The following is a 13,450-nucleotide window of genomic DNA, read 5'->3' on the forward strand; positions in this document are numbered from 1 at the left end:
CATACTCCAGTTGGGGTCTACAGGTGGGTAGCTAGTTGAGGGCTGGGACCCCAGCCTTTTCTTCTCCTTCCACACCCACAGACTAATTTCCTTTGCTTTTCGTTTCTCTCGAAGGCATATCATCACCCTTCCAGTATTTTGGACTAAAAACTGCACAGTCATTTTTGACTCTTCTTTCTTGTCCCTCTTATCTAGGCAGTCACCGCTTCCACTTGGTTATGTCTCTCCACTGCCTACTCTATGTGTCCCCTTCTCCCCATTCTTGCTGTCACCCTGTCAGTTCAGACTCTTGAGGCTTCTCAGCTGGTTGTAATTGCTGTGTCTTTTAACTGATTTTTTAGCCTGGACGACTTTTTCTACCACGTTTTATGCACTACCTACACAGTTCTTTACCCACAACTCTGATGACATCACCTCCTTAAAGCCTGTCTTCTCTCCCCTTGACTGAGAACAAAGTCCAGATTCTTTGGCCTGACCTCCCTGACCACCTAGGACCCATCCTACCTTTCTCTTATGAAAAAATTTCTTCCCTAATGGATCCATATCTCCTTGGGGCAGCCATTATGCATTCCCAATTAATTTTTTAAAGCTCCCACAGACGGGAAATATTCAGCAAATACTCAACTGACGGTTTGATTTCATAGGATTTTCCTATGGACTTAGGAAAATATAGATTATCCAAGACTGTCAGCTAAATGAATATATTAAGCTAAATCAGTGTTAACTTTTCATATCATTGCTGGAGGGGGTGGGTAAGAAAGGAGCACTGCTCACTGAGTGGCTGTTCTGTACCAGGCACAGTGCTTTATCTTTCTTGTGTGTTACTACTCCATTACCTTTCATGCCTCTGACAGAGGTATCAAGACGAACGACCAGAAATTGTCAGTTTGTAAGTCAAAAACTTTAAAACCCTTTATCAGATAAAGAAATGGAGACTCAGGGAGGCTCATTACCCCTTATATGTAGGTCATTGTGCATTGTACTTTTAGTGATCTTAAAACCTGTTCCTCCAGATAGTTCAATTAGTTTGTTTCCCTGTTCTGTATGTGTCTTGGGAAACATCAGACAGGTAACTCAAGCCACTTCAGCTGCTGGAGCCTACATTCCATGCTGAACCTAGTCACCATCTGTTTGCATGAAAATATCACCAGAACTTGTTTTTCTTCTTGCGACAGGAAGGAGACAGGCGTATGAAACTTCAGAACATGGTCAAGTTCCCTTTGACTGGCCTGGACATGACGCCTCATGTGGTTAAGAGAAGCCAGAGCAGCTGGAGTTTGCCATCCCATTGGTCTCCATGGCGACGACCCTATGGACTCGGGAGGGACCCTGAGGACTACATCTATGACCTGTATGCTGTGTGCAATCATCATGGCACCATGCAAGGGGGGCACTACACAGGTCTGCAGTGCGAGAGGCGGGTGTCTGTGTGGACGATTCCTTCAGGCGTGTTTGCTTATGACAGGGTCACTTTGGCTTAGAGCCTCACTGCCCTTTATATAGTAGGCAGTGTGCCAACTGTGAGGGCAGTTTTCATCCTTTGGATCGTTGTCCAAGAGCAAACAAGTGAAAATTCTTCCTTCTTTTTCTGAGCTGGACCATCAGTGGTGATCTGGCTGACTGAGGGAGTGGTGTACGCAGATAGACAGCACTGTCTGCTTCCCTGAGGACTCACTCTGTTCACCTCGCTTGCACTCCCCATTTATGGTTTCGCTCTACTTCCTTGAGCTTCTAGCTTCTCCCTGTTTTGGAGTGACTGTGAAGCATTTTTATAGTGTCTTTAAAGTGACTTGGAAGGATCTTTTTTTGTTTGTTTTTGTATTAAAGTTACATTTACTTTTTTTTTATCTTAGAAACTAGAAGGAGGGAGAACAGTGCCATCATTCATAGGCTTAGCACTCAGAAATAACCACTAGTTACAGTTTAAAATTGTGATAAAGTGCACATAACGAAATGTACCATTTTAACCCTTCTTAGTGGATGGATGGTTTAATGTCATTAAGTACAGTCACATCTTAATGCAATCATCATCATTGTCCATTCCAGAGCTTTTTAATCTTAGGAGGAGCTCGGATATTTTCCATATCCTTTTGCCTTTCCTATGCTGAGGCCATACCTTGGTATATAAAACGATTAAAGTCTTAGATTAGAGAAAACTTTAAATATCTCAACATTGTTGAATTACAGACACCTTGTAAGTTTTCATTTGAAATGTTTATTGTGCTGTCTTTATTTTGCTGTACTTAACATGTTACGTGTATCACTAACTTGTGAAAGGATTCTAAAACAGTGCTTCTCAAATTATCTGTGCTGAAGACCCTGTCTTTTAAAAAATTTCCAATCCTTCACAAACCAATACCTTTGCAAAAATACAATGAGAATGATCATGGCAGTATCAGATTGCTATAAAAGTTTTCAAATGTTTTTCTTAATTTTGGTGTTTATCTTGTAGACTGGCACCAGTCTGCAGACCACAGTCTGAGTAGCACTGGTATAGAAAACACTTCAGTAATAGTGCCAGAAAGAAAAGCAAATAGAATTATTTTGTAAATGCATTGTTTACACATTAATGAGTTACCATGCTCCTTAGTTGCCACGCTGTGACTGGGAGCAAACCATCTGAAGGGAAACAGATGGAAGCTAGTGCAAGGTTTCTCTAGCACCTTCTCTTGGGTGTATCCCCTTACAGTCCCACTTCCACTCCAGAATAGCAGCCACTGACCAAACCACTGCCATCTCACTGGCCCCATTTGCTGCTTATAGCTCCATTTCTTTCTCCTCTGGTTTCAGTGAGTCTAAGCTGCACATGACTTCCTTCCCCACTTTCACAGATTCTTACTCTGCTCTTCTTTTCCTGACCTGTCTGGTACAGCTCTTCCTTGCATTGACCCCCTTCATCCTTTAGGGGTCCGTGCTTGTGAAAGTTGTTATGGCCTATTGAGGAAGTCACTTCTGGTGCCTCCTCTTAGGACCTTGTGTGCCCTGCCCTGGGGGCCATGCTCAGTCTTTTCCAGCAGTCATCTAAATATTCTAGCACTACTTTTCTTTATTCCCACCCCAATAAATGGGCATTTTTAGAGAGTGTGATAAGAATGTACTTTTCTGTATCAAACTTATCAGACCCCTTGATATATCCCTACAGGATGACATGGCTTCATGAACACTAAGTTGTGCATTCTTGCTGGTGCTTGAATGCTCTTTATTTTCTTAGACTTGGAATTAGAACTAGATAGAAGGCCACATGCATTCATGAGCTCACATGTTCTCCATTTGCCTGGGGACTTCCATGGGCCATTGTTTGTGATACCCCTGAAGGAAGCAGATTCAGGCAGGGGACTAGATAAGTCTGAAATGAGCTGGGCCCTGCCCTTCACCAGCAGCATGATCTTGGGCAAGCTGGTTAATCTTTTTGAGCCTCTGTAAAATGGGATCATCGTAGAACAGATCTCAGGATTAAGTGCCCTGTTTGGCACATAGTAAGTGCTAAACAAATGTTAGCTGCTGCTATTATTGATATCATTATTTCTAGTTCTACGATATTCTATCTCTGATAAACACTAAATGTTTACAACATACTTAAATCAGGGTTTCTCAACCCTAGTAGTATTGACAATTTGGCAGGATAATTCTGTGCTGTGAAAGCCTGTCCTGGGTATTGTAGGATGTTTAGCAGCACTGCTGGCCTCTGCCCACTAGATGCCAGTAGCACCCTTACTCCCAGGTTGTGACAATCAGAATGTCTCCAGACTTTTTCAGATGTCCCCTGGAGGTAGAATTTTCCCTGGTTGAGACCCAGTGGTTTAAATAAATGAATACATTGTATTTCTTAAGATTAAAAGAATTTTTTCCATTTGGAATTTCTTGAAACATTTTGCCTGAGTGTGATATGGAATTTGGATTTTTCACCTCTTTCTGTGTTACTACATGCAGCCTTAAAAAGGTCTTGAATTAATTATATGATCCAAAGAAACAGTCTCTGTGTGTAGAGTGGACCAGCTGGTGCAGCTGTCCCACATGCTGATGGTGACTCTTTTTGGCAGCCTACTGTAAGAACTCCGTGGACGGTCTCTGGTATTGCTTTGATGACAGTGATGTGCAGCAGCTGTCTGAAGATGAGGTCTGCACACAGACGGCCTACATCCTTTTCTATCAGAGGCGGACGGCGATACCGTCGTGGTCGGCCAACAGCTCAGTGGCAGGTAAGGCTGACCCAGTTTTTTTCCAGAATAGAATGTTGTCGTTAATGGTCCAGGGAAATTCTCCAGAAGGTCTCATGCCTCTGTCAGTTTGATCAGATTAATCCTCACATTTGCATTTAATCTGGAAACCAAAATGATTGCAGTAAAGAAAATCAGGATGGTGTGTACAAGCAGCTGCGAACCAGCAGAGTTCACAGGGAGGTGGAGTAGTGCCTGGGTGGTTCACTCTTGGGGTAAATGAGCTAAAAAGCAGCATGGCCAGGGGACTTCCATGGGACTTCTGAAAGTAGAGGGAATGAGGGGTATGCAAATAGAACAGAGACTTGGCTTTGCCACATTTTGGTTGAGTTACCTGGAGCACGTTCTGTTAAAGGCACATATTTATCATGTGTATTTGTAGTATAATAACACTGCCTGCTCCATGGGGTCATTGTATGCATAAGGTTAGGCAAATGTGTCTTAAAGCCTTTTGTCAAAGGTGAAGGACGATTAGAAATAGATTTCCTCTCTCCCTCATAAGATTGGCCTATTCTGTTAGGGGAAGAGTTGAAGACTACAATATTGTTATGTGACTTGGGTTTAGCTTGATGGAGTCTAGTCTGTTTTTTTTTTTCTTCTTGTATTTAAATATAGAATGTTTATTGTTTAACCCTTTCTTTTTTTAAAATATATTTTATTGATTATGTTGTTACAGTAGTTTCAAATTTTTTCCCCCTTTGCTTCCCTCCACCCAGTACCCCCCTTCCCTCCAGCAATCCCACCCCCCTTAGTTCATGTCCATGGGTCATGCATATAAGTTCTTTGGCTTCACCCTTTCCTATATTATTCTTAACTTCCCCATGTCTATTTTTTACCAACCGATTATGCTTCTTAGTCTCTGAACCATTTCCCCATTTCTCCCCCTCCCCCCCTCAGCTGATAACCCTCCAAATGATCCCTATACCTATGATTCTGTTCCTATTCTGGTTTGCTTAATTGGATTTTGTTTTTACCTTTTAGATTCAGTTGTTGATAGTTGTGAGTTTGTTGTCATTTTAGTGTTCATAGTTTTGATCTCCTTTTTCTTAAGTAAGTCCCTTTAACATTTCATATAATAATGGCTTGGTGATGATGAACTCCTTTAGCTTCACCTTATCTGGGAAGCACTTCACCTGCCCTTCCATTCCAAATGATAGCTTTGTTGGATAGAGTAATTCTGGTTGCAGGTTGTCTTTCATCACATTGAATACTGCTTGCCAGTCCCTTCCTGCCTGCAAAGTGTCCTCTGAGAAATCAGCTGATAGTTCTATAGGCACCCCCCTGTAGGCAACTCTTTGCCTCTCTCTTGCTGCCCCCAGGACTCTGTCTTTACCTTTCACCTTTGGCATCTCAATCATGATACATCCTGGTGTGGTCCCCTCTGCGTCTAGCTCGTCCGGGACCCTCCGTCCTTCCTGGACCTGTATGTCCATCTCCTTCACAAAATTTGGGAAGTTTTCCTTACTTTTTTCAATTCTTGCTTCCTCATCCTGTACTGGTTGACTGTTTTTTCCTTTCTTATGTTCCAAATCATTGATTTGAACCCGAGTTTCCTTCCCTTCACCATTGGTTTTGTATGGATTTTCCTAAGTTTCACTTAGCATAGCCTTCATTTCTTCTCTTCTGCGTTTGCTGTACTCAAGCATATTTGTCAATCCTGTGAGCATCTTTATCACCAGTGTTTTGAATTCTGCGTCTGTTAGGTTTGCTGTCTCCTTGTCACTTAGTTCTCCCACTGGAACCTTGATCCGTTCCCCGTTTTTGGCCATACCTCTCTTGTCTCCTCATTCTGACAGGCTCCTGTGTTTGTTTGTCTCTGTGTCCCAGATAGAGCTGTTGCTCCTTTCATGTTGTAAGGGGTGGAGCCTTAGGAATTTGTCAGTACAGGGTGACCTGTTTCACCACGTTGTGGAGCTGTATGTGGAGGAGGGGTCTGAGAGGAAACAATGCCACCTGCCCAGCACTTGCCCCTTTTCCAGGCACCTCTTGCATTTCTGCACTGGACTGGCGCCCCTCTGGCTGCTGCCCTGGCCATCGTTTTCAGATTGGGTGTGTCTGCGGATGTTCTAGGACCATGGGGGCCCTTTAAACAAGCAGACTCTGCTGAGAGACCAGCAGTTTCTTCCTCCACCCCAACCCCCACTGGTCTGCACAGTCAGAAGCAAGAGGCTTTATTTTCCGCGGTGCTGGGACTGTGAGCTGCAAGGTCCAGTGAGGAGTTGGGAACACTCCCCAAGTGTCCCTCCTGACTTTTTAAAACATGTGACTGCTGCCGCTGCTGCCACCACCACATTGTGTCCTCTCCGCCCCTGCTCCGCCCCTCCTACCTGTCTGGATGAGTAGTTCTTTATATCTTTGTTTGCTGGACTTCTATGCAGTTTGATTTTCTGGAACTTCTGGTTGTTTCTAGTTTTGAGGTAGTTGTATTTCTTCTTAGTTGTGGAGGGAGATGCAGCGTGTGTGTCTACGCCTCCCATCTTGGCTGGAAGTCTCCTAGTCTGTTGTTTTAATAAATGCAGGATTCAATGGCTATACTTTATATGGGTGCAGCCACACATAACCTAAACAAGGGATGTGTGCTTTTTAGTGCAAGGTTTGAATTTAAAAGAGTATGATTGGACTGGGATGTGGGAATGTGGTCAGGTTGGGGAATTTTGACCTTGCTCCCCTTGAGGCTTGCGAGCGCTAAGAAGCTGCTAAAAGGAGGCCTCTCTGGAGTAGAGTGTCCCTTACTGGAGTCACACACCCTAGTGCACCGATCTGTCTGCTGCTTACTTCATTAACAGAAATCGGGAACCCCAGTGCTCTAAGGCCTGTCCTCAGGGTTTTCCAGAGTTTGGGATGTGCTCAGAGATAACATCTCTTGAGGGCTACTTGAAACTGTCATGCTACTTCATCTTCTCAATTTCAAGAGCAGTTGCTGTTGCTCTTAACATGTATTTAAGGACATCCCTGGGACAGACAGGACAGATTAACATAAAGTCCTATTTGTGTGTTTATATATTAATATTTTGAAAATGATTTTTAAATTCAACAAACAATCTTAAGAAAATTACAGCACACTTCTCTCTTTCTTTCTGTGTTTCAAAAATATTATGGCAAGTACTTAGAACATTGCCTGGTATGTAGTGCTTAATATTTGTAGAAGGGATGGATATGAGCGATTGTCTATATATTCTGTTCTATTGTCAGCCCTAACACTGGAATTTGCATTCTAAAGTGTCTATCCCTATACTTGCATTTTATTACCACAGATGTGTGTGGGAGTTTGCCCTCTTTCCTTTCCATCTTAGCAGGGGTCTGGGAGCTAGTGCTGACCTGGCAGTGAGGACATCAGCTGCCTCCAGCTCAGGCACCAGCCTGAGGTCCTGGCCTGACCTGGGTACCCTTTTCCTTCTCTGCAGGCTCCACAAGTTCTTCCCTGTGTGAGCACTGGGTGAGCCGGCTCCCGGGGAGCAAACCAGCCAGCGCGACCTCGGCAGCTTCCTCCAGACGCACCTCCCTGGCCTCACTGTCGGAGTCTGTGGAGGTGACTGGAGAAAGGAGTGAAGATGATGGTGAGTGTAGGTTTTGATGACAGGCTTCCAAGATGGCAACTCACAGACACAGAGGGTCCCTCATGTTTAGGAACCAAGTGTCAAGAAGGTTGTGGGGTGGGGCTACATAGTGTTAGATCATCAGTAACATTTGATATAAACAGGGCATTAGCTTTTCCTCTCTGACCTAGGACTTTTTTCTTCTCTTTCATCATTTTCCACTTGGAAGGAGTGGAGGCTGGAGCCTTAACTTTGTACGATAATGAATTCATTTTTTTCAAAGTGCTTTTTAAAATCTTCAAAATAGCTGAAAGGGGACTCAGTGCAGTTGTGATTTGACCAGGGTCACCTCGTGATGAGTCGCCACGCAGGGCCTGTCAGGGAGCTCCCTGACCTGCTCAGCCTCTCACCTTCCCACCATGCTGTTTCCCTGAGAGGAATCTGTGGCATGTTCTTTTTTAGTACAGAAGCATCTAGAATAAAAACTGTTGCCTCTCCATAGATAGTTTTGGGGAATTCTGAAGATAGGCACAATATAAAAACTTTGGAAATCTGATAAAAATTGAACTGTGTTTTATTTTACCTTCCCCTGCTGCTTGAGTAGTGGCAACATGGCCCTTAGTTCCAACAGGGCCCCAGGTGGTATTGGAGCGGTCAGGCTGCCAGCACTCTGAGAGATGGAAAAGGCGAGTGAGTTCAGCTTCTGCAGTGAGAACGGTGACTCACCTTCCAACAAGCCTCATTCTATGGCCAGTGTTTCGATAGTTATACTCTACTTCTAGTGATGATGGATAAGTCTGAGGACATAAAATGGAGGAAAAAAACTTGAGGCTGGGAGAAGCATGACAGACTAGGAGATCTGCCTCACAGCATCAGCTCTACCAGCTCTGGCTTGTTGCTTCTCTATTTGTAAAAAAAGAGTATTGGGCTGTTAAGCTAAGCTCGTTTCCAGCTCCTAACATTATATAAAAGACTGACCATTGAATCTTCACTTGTTTAAGTAGAGATTATTTCCAGTGCAGCCTTTAAACTTAGAATTCGTTGTCATTTTAACAGTAAGCATAGAGATGTGGTTTGCACTGATCTATTTTTAACCAGTGTGATTGGAGAATCGGTACCCTCTTAGGTGGCATTATCTTCCGGTGGTGCTGATGGTGCCCGCAGGGCAGGGCGCGTCTCCTAGGATCTGCCCCAGACAGACTTTCACAGGTTCTGCAGCTACAGTAGCAAGTGTATATGGAATTTATTTAGAATGTTTTCTTAGGAAGTTTTAAGTCACTCAACATAGGTGTTGTTCTAATTACAAATGTTTTCAATAAGTTTTAAGTCTCTCAATATAGGGATATATTGTCTCTTTAGTTCTTTGTAGGGATCTGCTTTTATAATCCATAATTACAGGTCAACCTGCATGTGGCACTGAGTGTGGGGCTAGGGGCTGTGGTTATGGTTTTAGCTCTGCCTCTAAATGTTTGTGTTATCTTGGGCAAAAACTTCCCTTCTGTGAGCCCCAGATGTCTTTAGTAAGTTGAAGAAGCTTGATCAGTAGTTCACATTTATTGAGCATCTGTGGTCCTGTCAGGTGCCTAGCTGGGCACCAGACTTTTTAAGATTTTATTTAATTCTCATTGTAGCCCTGTGAGTTTCAACAGAGATCAGCAAACTACAGCCCACAGGCCAAATGCAGTCCCTGCCTTTATTTTAAATAAGGTTTTGTTGGAACAGAACCATGCCTATTTGTTTATGTGTCACCCACGGCTGCTTTCATGTGATGGTGACTGACAAATTCTAAAATATTTACTGTCTGGGCCTGTACAGGAAACGTATGCTGACGTCTGATACAGAGCAAGAAGGCAAAGAGATAGTTTGCTGATTTGCAAGTTAGAATGTCCCTATTTTATAGGTAGAATAACTGGGCTTGGAAAAGTTGAAGTCATGCAGCTACTCCTTGACCCCAGACATTCTGGCTTTGAGGGTCATGTTTCTGTCATTCCATGAAACTTGCCTTCCTTTCAACTTTAGATGCTACTGGGACTTACTTCCGCTTAGCTTAACGATACTCTCTTTGCTGCATTCAGGAGGTTTCTCAACTCGACCATTCGTAAGAAGTGTCCAGCGTCAGAGCTTGTCATCCAGGTCTTCTGTCACCAGCCCCTTGGCCGTCAATGAAAATTGCATTAGACCTTCTTGGTCCCTGTCAGCTAAGCTGCAGATGCGCTCCAACTCTCCTTCCCGGTTCTCAGGGGACTCTCCGATTCACACTTCTGCCTCCACCTTGGAGAAGATTGGGGAGGCAGTGGATGACAAGGTCTCCATCTCTTGTTTTGGTAGCTTGAGGAATCTTTCCACCAGTTACCAGGAACCAAGCAATTGTTCCAGTCAATGGGAGCACAAAGCTGTGGGCCGGGCCCCCCTTGCTGTCATGGAAGGTGTGTTCAAAGATGAGTCAGATGCTCGCAAATTGAACTCTGGTGTAGATGCACAGAGCAAAAACTCAGCACAAGGGGCTTGCTTGCCCCCCAGCTCTGATCCATTTGATAACAATAACCAGATAGCTTATGTGGATCAGAGCGATTCTGTAGACAGCTCTCCTGTCAAAGAGATGAAACCCCCAAGCCACCCAGGCTCCCTTACAAAGAAACCAGAGAGCACAACCAAGAGCTCCCCCAGCTCCAAAGGTGCTTCTGAGCCAGATAAAAGCTTGCGGAAGGGGAGATCAGTCTTGGCAAATCAGGAATCATCTCTGTCAAGTACATCCACTTCTTCTTTTCCTGTAAAAGATTCTGTAAAACCCTCCCGCTCCCGAAGCAAAGCAGATTCTTCCAGAGCCAGTGGACGGCATTCCTCCCTGGCCCCTGGCCATCCCAGAAAAGAGTCCTCCCCCAAAGCCCAGGACTCAGTGTTCACTCATTCGACCCAGAAGCCAAAGTCATCTTCTTCCCTTACTTACATCACTTCTTCCATACCTGCCAAAAAAGCCTCAGGCCCTGCCACAAGAAGCCCCTTCCCTCCTGGGAAGGGCAGGACTTCAGATAAGAGCTTAAGTAGGGAGGGCTCCAGACAAAGCCTGGTTTCTGACCGAGCCAGTGTCACCTGTAGCTCCAAACCCGGCTCCCCTAGGGTGAGCCAGGCTAGGGCGGGGGAGGGCGGGGTGGATGGGAAACATGTCAGGAGCTCCTCTATGGCCAGCTTGCGCTCTCCCAGCACAACCACAAAAGCTGCTCTGAAGAGGGATAGCAAGTCGGATGAAAAGGGGCTGTCCTTCTTCAAGTCGGCCTTGAGACAGAAGGAAACCCGACGGTCCACTGACCTTGGCAAGACAACCTTGCACTCTAAGAAGGCAGGTGGGAGCTCTGTCAAGTCAGTCTGTAAGAGTGCTGGGGATGACAAGGCAGAGAAGGGGCACCAGCCTCCAGGTTCCCAGCAGCCACATGCCGGTTCAATTGGAAAAGAGCAGCTCGTCTCCAAGGACCCTGCTTCTGCTAGACATTCCCTGCTACCCAGTCGCAAATCCAAGTCTTCCCAACTAGACTGTGGAGCACCCTCATCTCCTGGGGGCAGGCAGCCCACTGAGAAATCCTCCCAAAAGTTACCTTCACGCATGCCAGCCTCTGCACGGCCTTCTCAGAAACCTCAGTGACACTGCTGCACTCCCCGTGTTTTCCTTGTGAAGATGTTTATTTATTTAGAACCCCTTCCTTCCCACCAAAGCCTTCTGTGCTTTCGTTTTGTATTTTTTGGGTCACGTGCCTGACGTGTGTGTGTGTGTGTGTGTGCATGTGTGAGTGTGTGTGTGCGTGTGTGCGCACAGAATTCAATTGCAAATTGTTAAAAGCGTCGCCTTATTCTGCCATTGAACCAAATAACAGCCATAGGCAAAGCATTGATACCGAGCTAACTGGAAATATAGATGATACCCGGGACAGTCCCTTTACCAATTGTATATATTTCTTTCTAGAGAACTCTGATGACTTGCTGGACACTAGGGTTTTGGAACCTGTGAACTAGTTAAAACTATATGTTACTGTACTCTGTCAAAGGATGAATTATTTGACTTGAGTTTCAACTGAGCAGGATTTGTTCTTATTGTGGATTGTCATGTGGCACCAGGAGTTCTAAAAACTGTGACATTAACAATGAAACAAACCAAGAGAAAACTGTTGCTTTCTGCACTTTGGCCCCATTTACCAGTCTTTGTAAAGGGCAATATTTTAACACTAATGTTTCTCAGGTATATACTCAACTAGTCTAGGGTGGATGTGTATTAGTAAAAGTATTAAAAGAGGAAGGTGGCCTGTCAGTGACTCATTTTCCCTACTGTCACACATGGAAGTTTTCAGAGGTAGAAGTGGTCTTTCACTACTTTCATATCTGCAAAGATGTGTGTACCATAGCCTATCTTGACTCTTGGGATATGTCCCAAGAAGATGTCAAGTTGGATATCCAGACAGCCAGTCACTAGTAGTAAAATTTTTTTCCTTCTAAATTTTCCAGTGAAAGCCATTGGGATTTTGAAATGTAGTAGAGTAGAAAGGTTCCTTGTTGAGACCAGGGGAATGGATTCTCAGCTGGATGCATGAGTCTGTACCATTTTCCTTCTCTGGTGGTGTTTTTTTCTGTGAGAAGTTGGAAGCTCCATCCCCCCCAACCCCCCTGCCCCCACACGCATGTCCATGTTTCCACAAAGTGTTATAAGTTACAGAGAGGAAAGAGGTTGCAAAAGGCCAAAGGTCAGTAATGGTTGAAGTGATGTGTAACAAAGTATTATATACACACTTCTGATCCTGCCTGTAGAGCTCAGTATGACTGCTTTTCAGTAATTCATTTATTTCTTTTCTGTGTTTAATATTTAATCTTTTACCCTGAACTCAGCTGGATTGGAGCATGTTCTATCTGGCACTGCCATGCAAATTGCATTTCTTGGTTAGATAAAAAGAACCTCACAAAAATCTCATTGATAAGCAACACATGGATTCCTGAGCTTTCTGAAGGCATTTTGGCAATTTTTAGGGTTTTTTTTCCCTCCTTTTTGTACATTTCAGGAGAGTCATGGTTCTGATTTTGTTTGAACATTTATCACTTTACCACGAAGTACAGCAGGCTTTGTATGTATGCTCTTAAATATTAACTTAAAAAAAAAAAATCATAGACTCTTCAAGTTCTTCCTCAACTCCTGGTGCACAGATCCATTTGTAAATCCCCCTTTTCAGTATTGCTGTGCATGAAGTAACTAAACAAATATATATGCACAGCTGTAAAAGCTTCACTGCCTTTTATTTTTTCAAGAATACCTCTTGGGAATGTTTCCAGTAGGTCACTTAACTTTATTTTGCTGCTAATTTGAGCATTAGATAACTTGCAAGTCTGGAGGCCATTTTTATTGAGGGTAGGTAGAATTTTAGACGCTCGTGATATCTAAGACTCACCTTTCCAGCTTTGTGAGAGTTACTGTAGTGCTCCATGAAACTCACTGAACATGAGTCTGCCCCTTGCAACCAGTCCTGTCACTGTCTTAGTGTCCAGGTATCTGCGGCTCCCCAGAGCAGCACTATTGTCCTTTGTAGTAGTGTGACTTATGATGTCTGGCTGCCTGCAGTGTTATTGTCCCTTCTGACGGCACATTGGCAGCAGTCATTGTGTAGCTACTGCTGGTTTCCCTGTTATCACATTTTTAAATAAAAAAAATTTTTTTTAAATCCT

The 13,450-nt window shown here is 44.1% G+C and overlaps 1 protein-coding gene across 1 annotated transcript in view; it reads left to right on the top strand.

The window, feature by feature from the left end:
* The window catches only part of USP31 (ubiquitin specific peptidase 31), an 86,332-nt gene extending 74,796 nt beyond the window's left edge, over positions 1-11,536 (top strand). Inside the window, exons 13-16 of the mRNA XM_090277765.1 lie at positions 1,176-1,401; positions 4,041-4,199; positions 7,622-7,774; positions 9,829-11,536. Coding sequence (XP_090133891.1) covers positions 1,176-1,401; positions 4,041-4,199; positions 7,622-7,774; positions 9,829-11,390 — 2,100 coding nt within the window. The 3' untranslated portion in view covers positions 11,391-11,536. The remainder of the gene's footprint in view (positions 1-1,175; positions 1,402-4,040; positions 4,200-7,621; positions 7,775-9,828) is intronic.
* The last annotated feature ends 1,914 nt before the right edge of the window (positions 11,537-13,450 follow it).

The sequence above is a fragment of the Furipterus horrens genome, unplaced genomic scaffold (genome assembly GCF_987537825.1).
Source record: "Furipterus horrens unplaced genomic scaffold, mFurHor1.1.pri manual_scaffold_5, whole genome shotgun sequence".
Classification (NCBI taxonomy): domain Eukaryota; kingdom Metazoa; phylum Chordata; class Mammalia; order Chiroptera; family Furipteridae; genus Furipterus; species Furipterus horrens.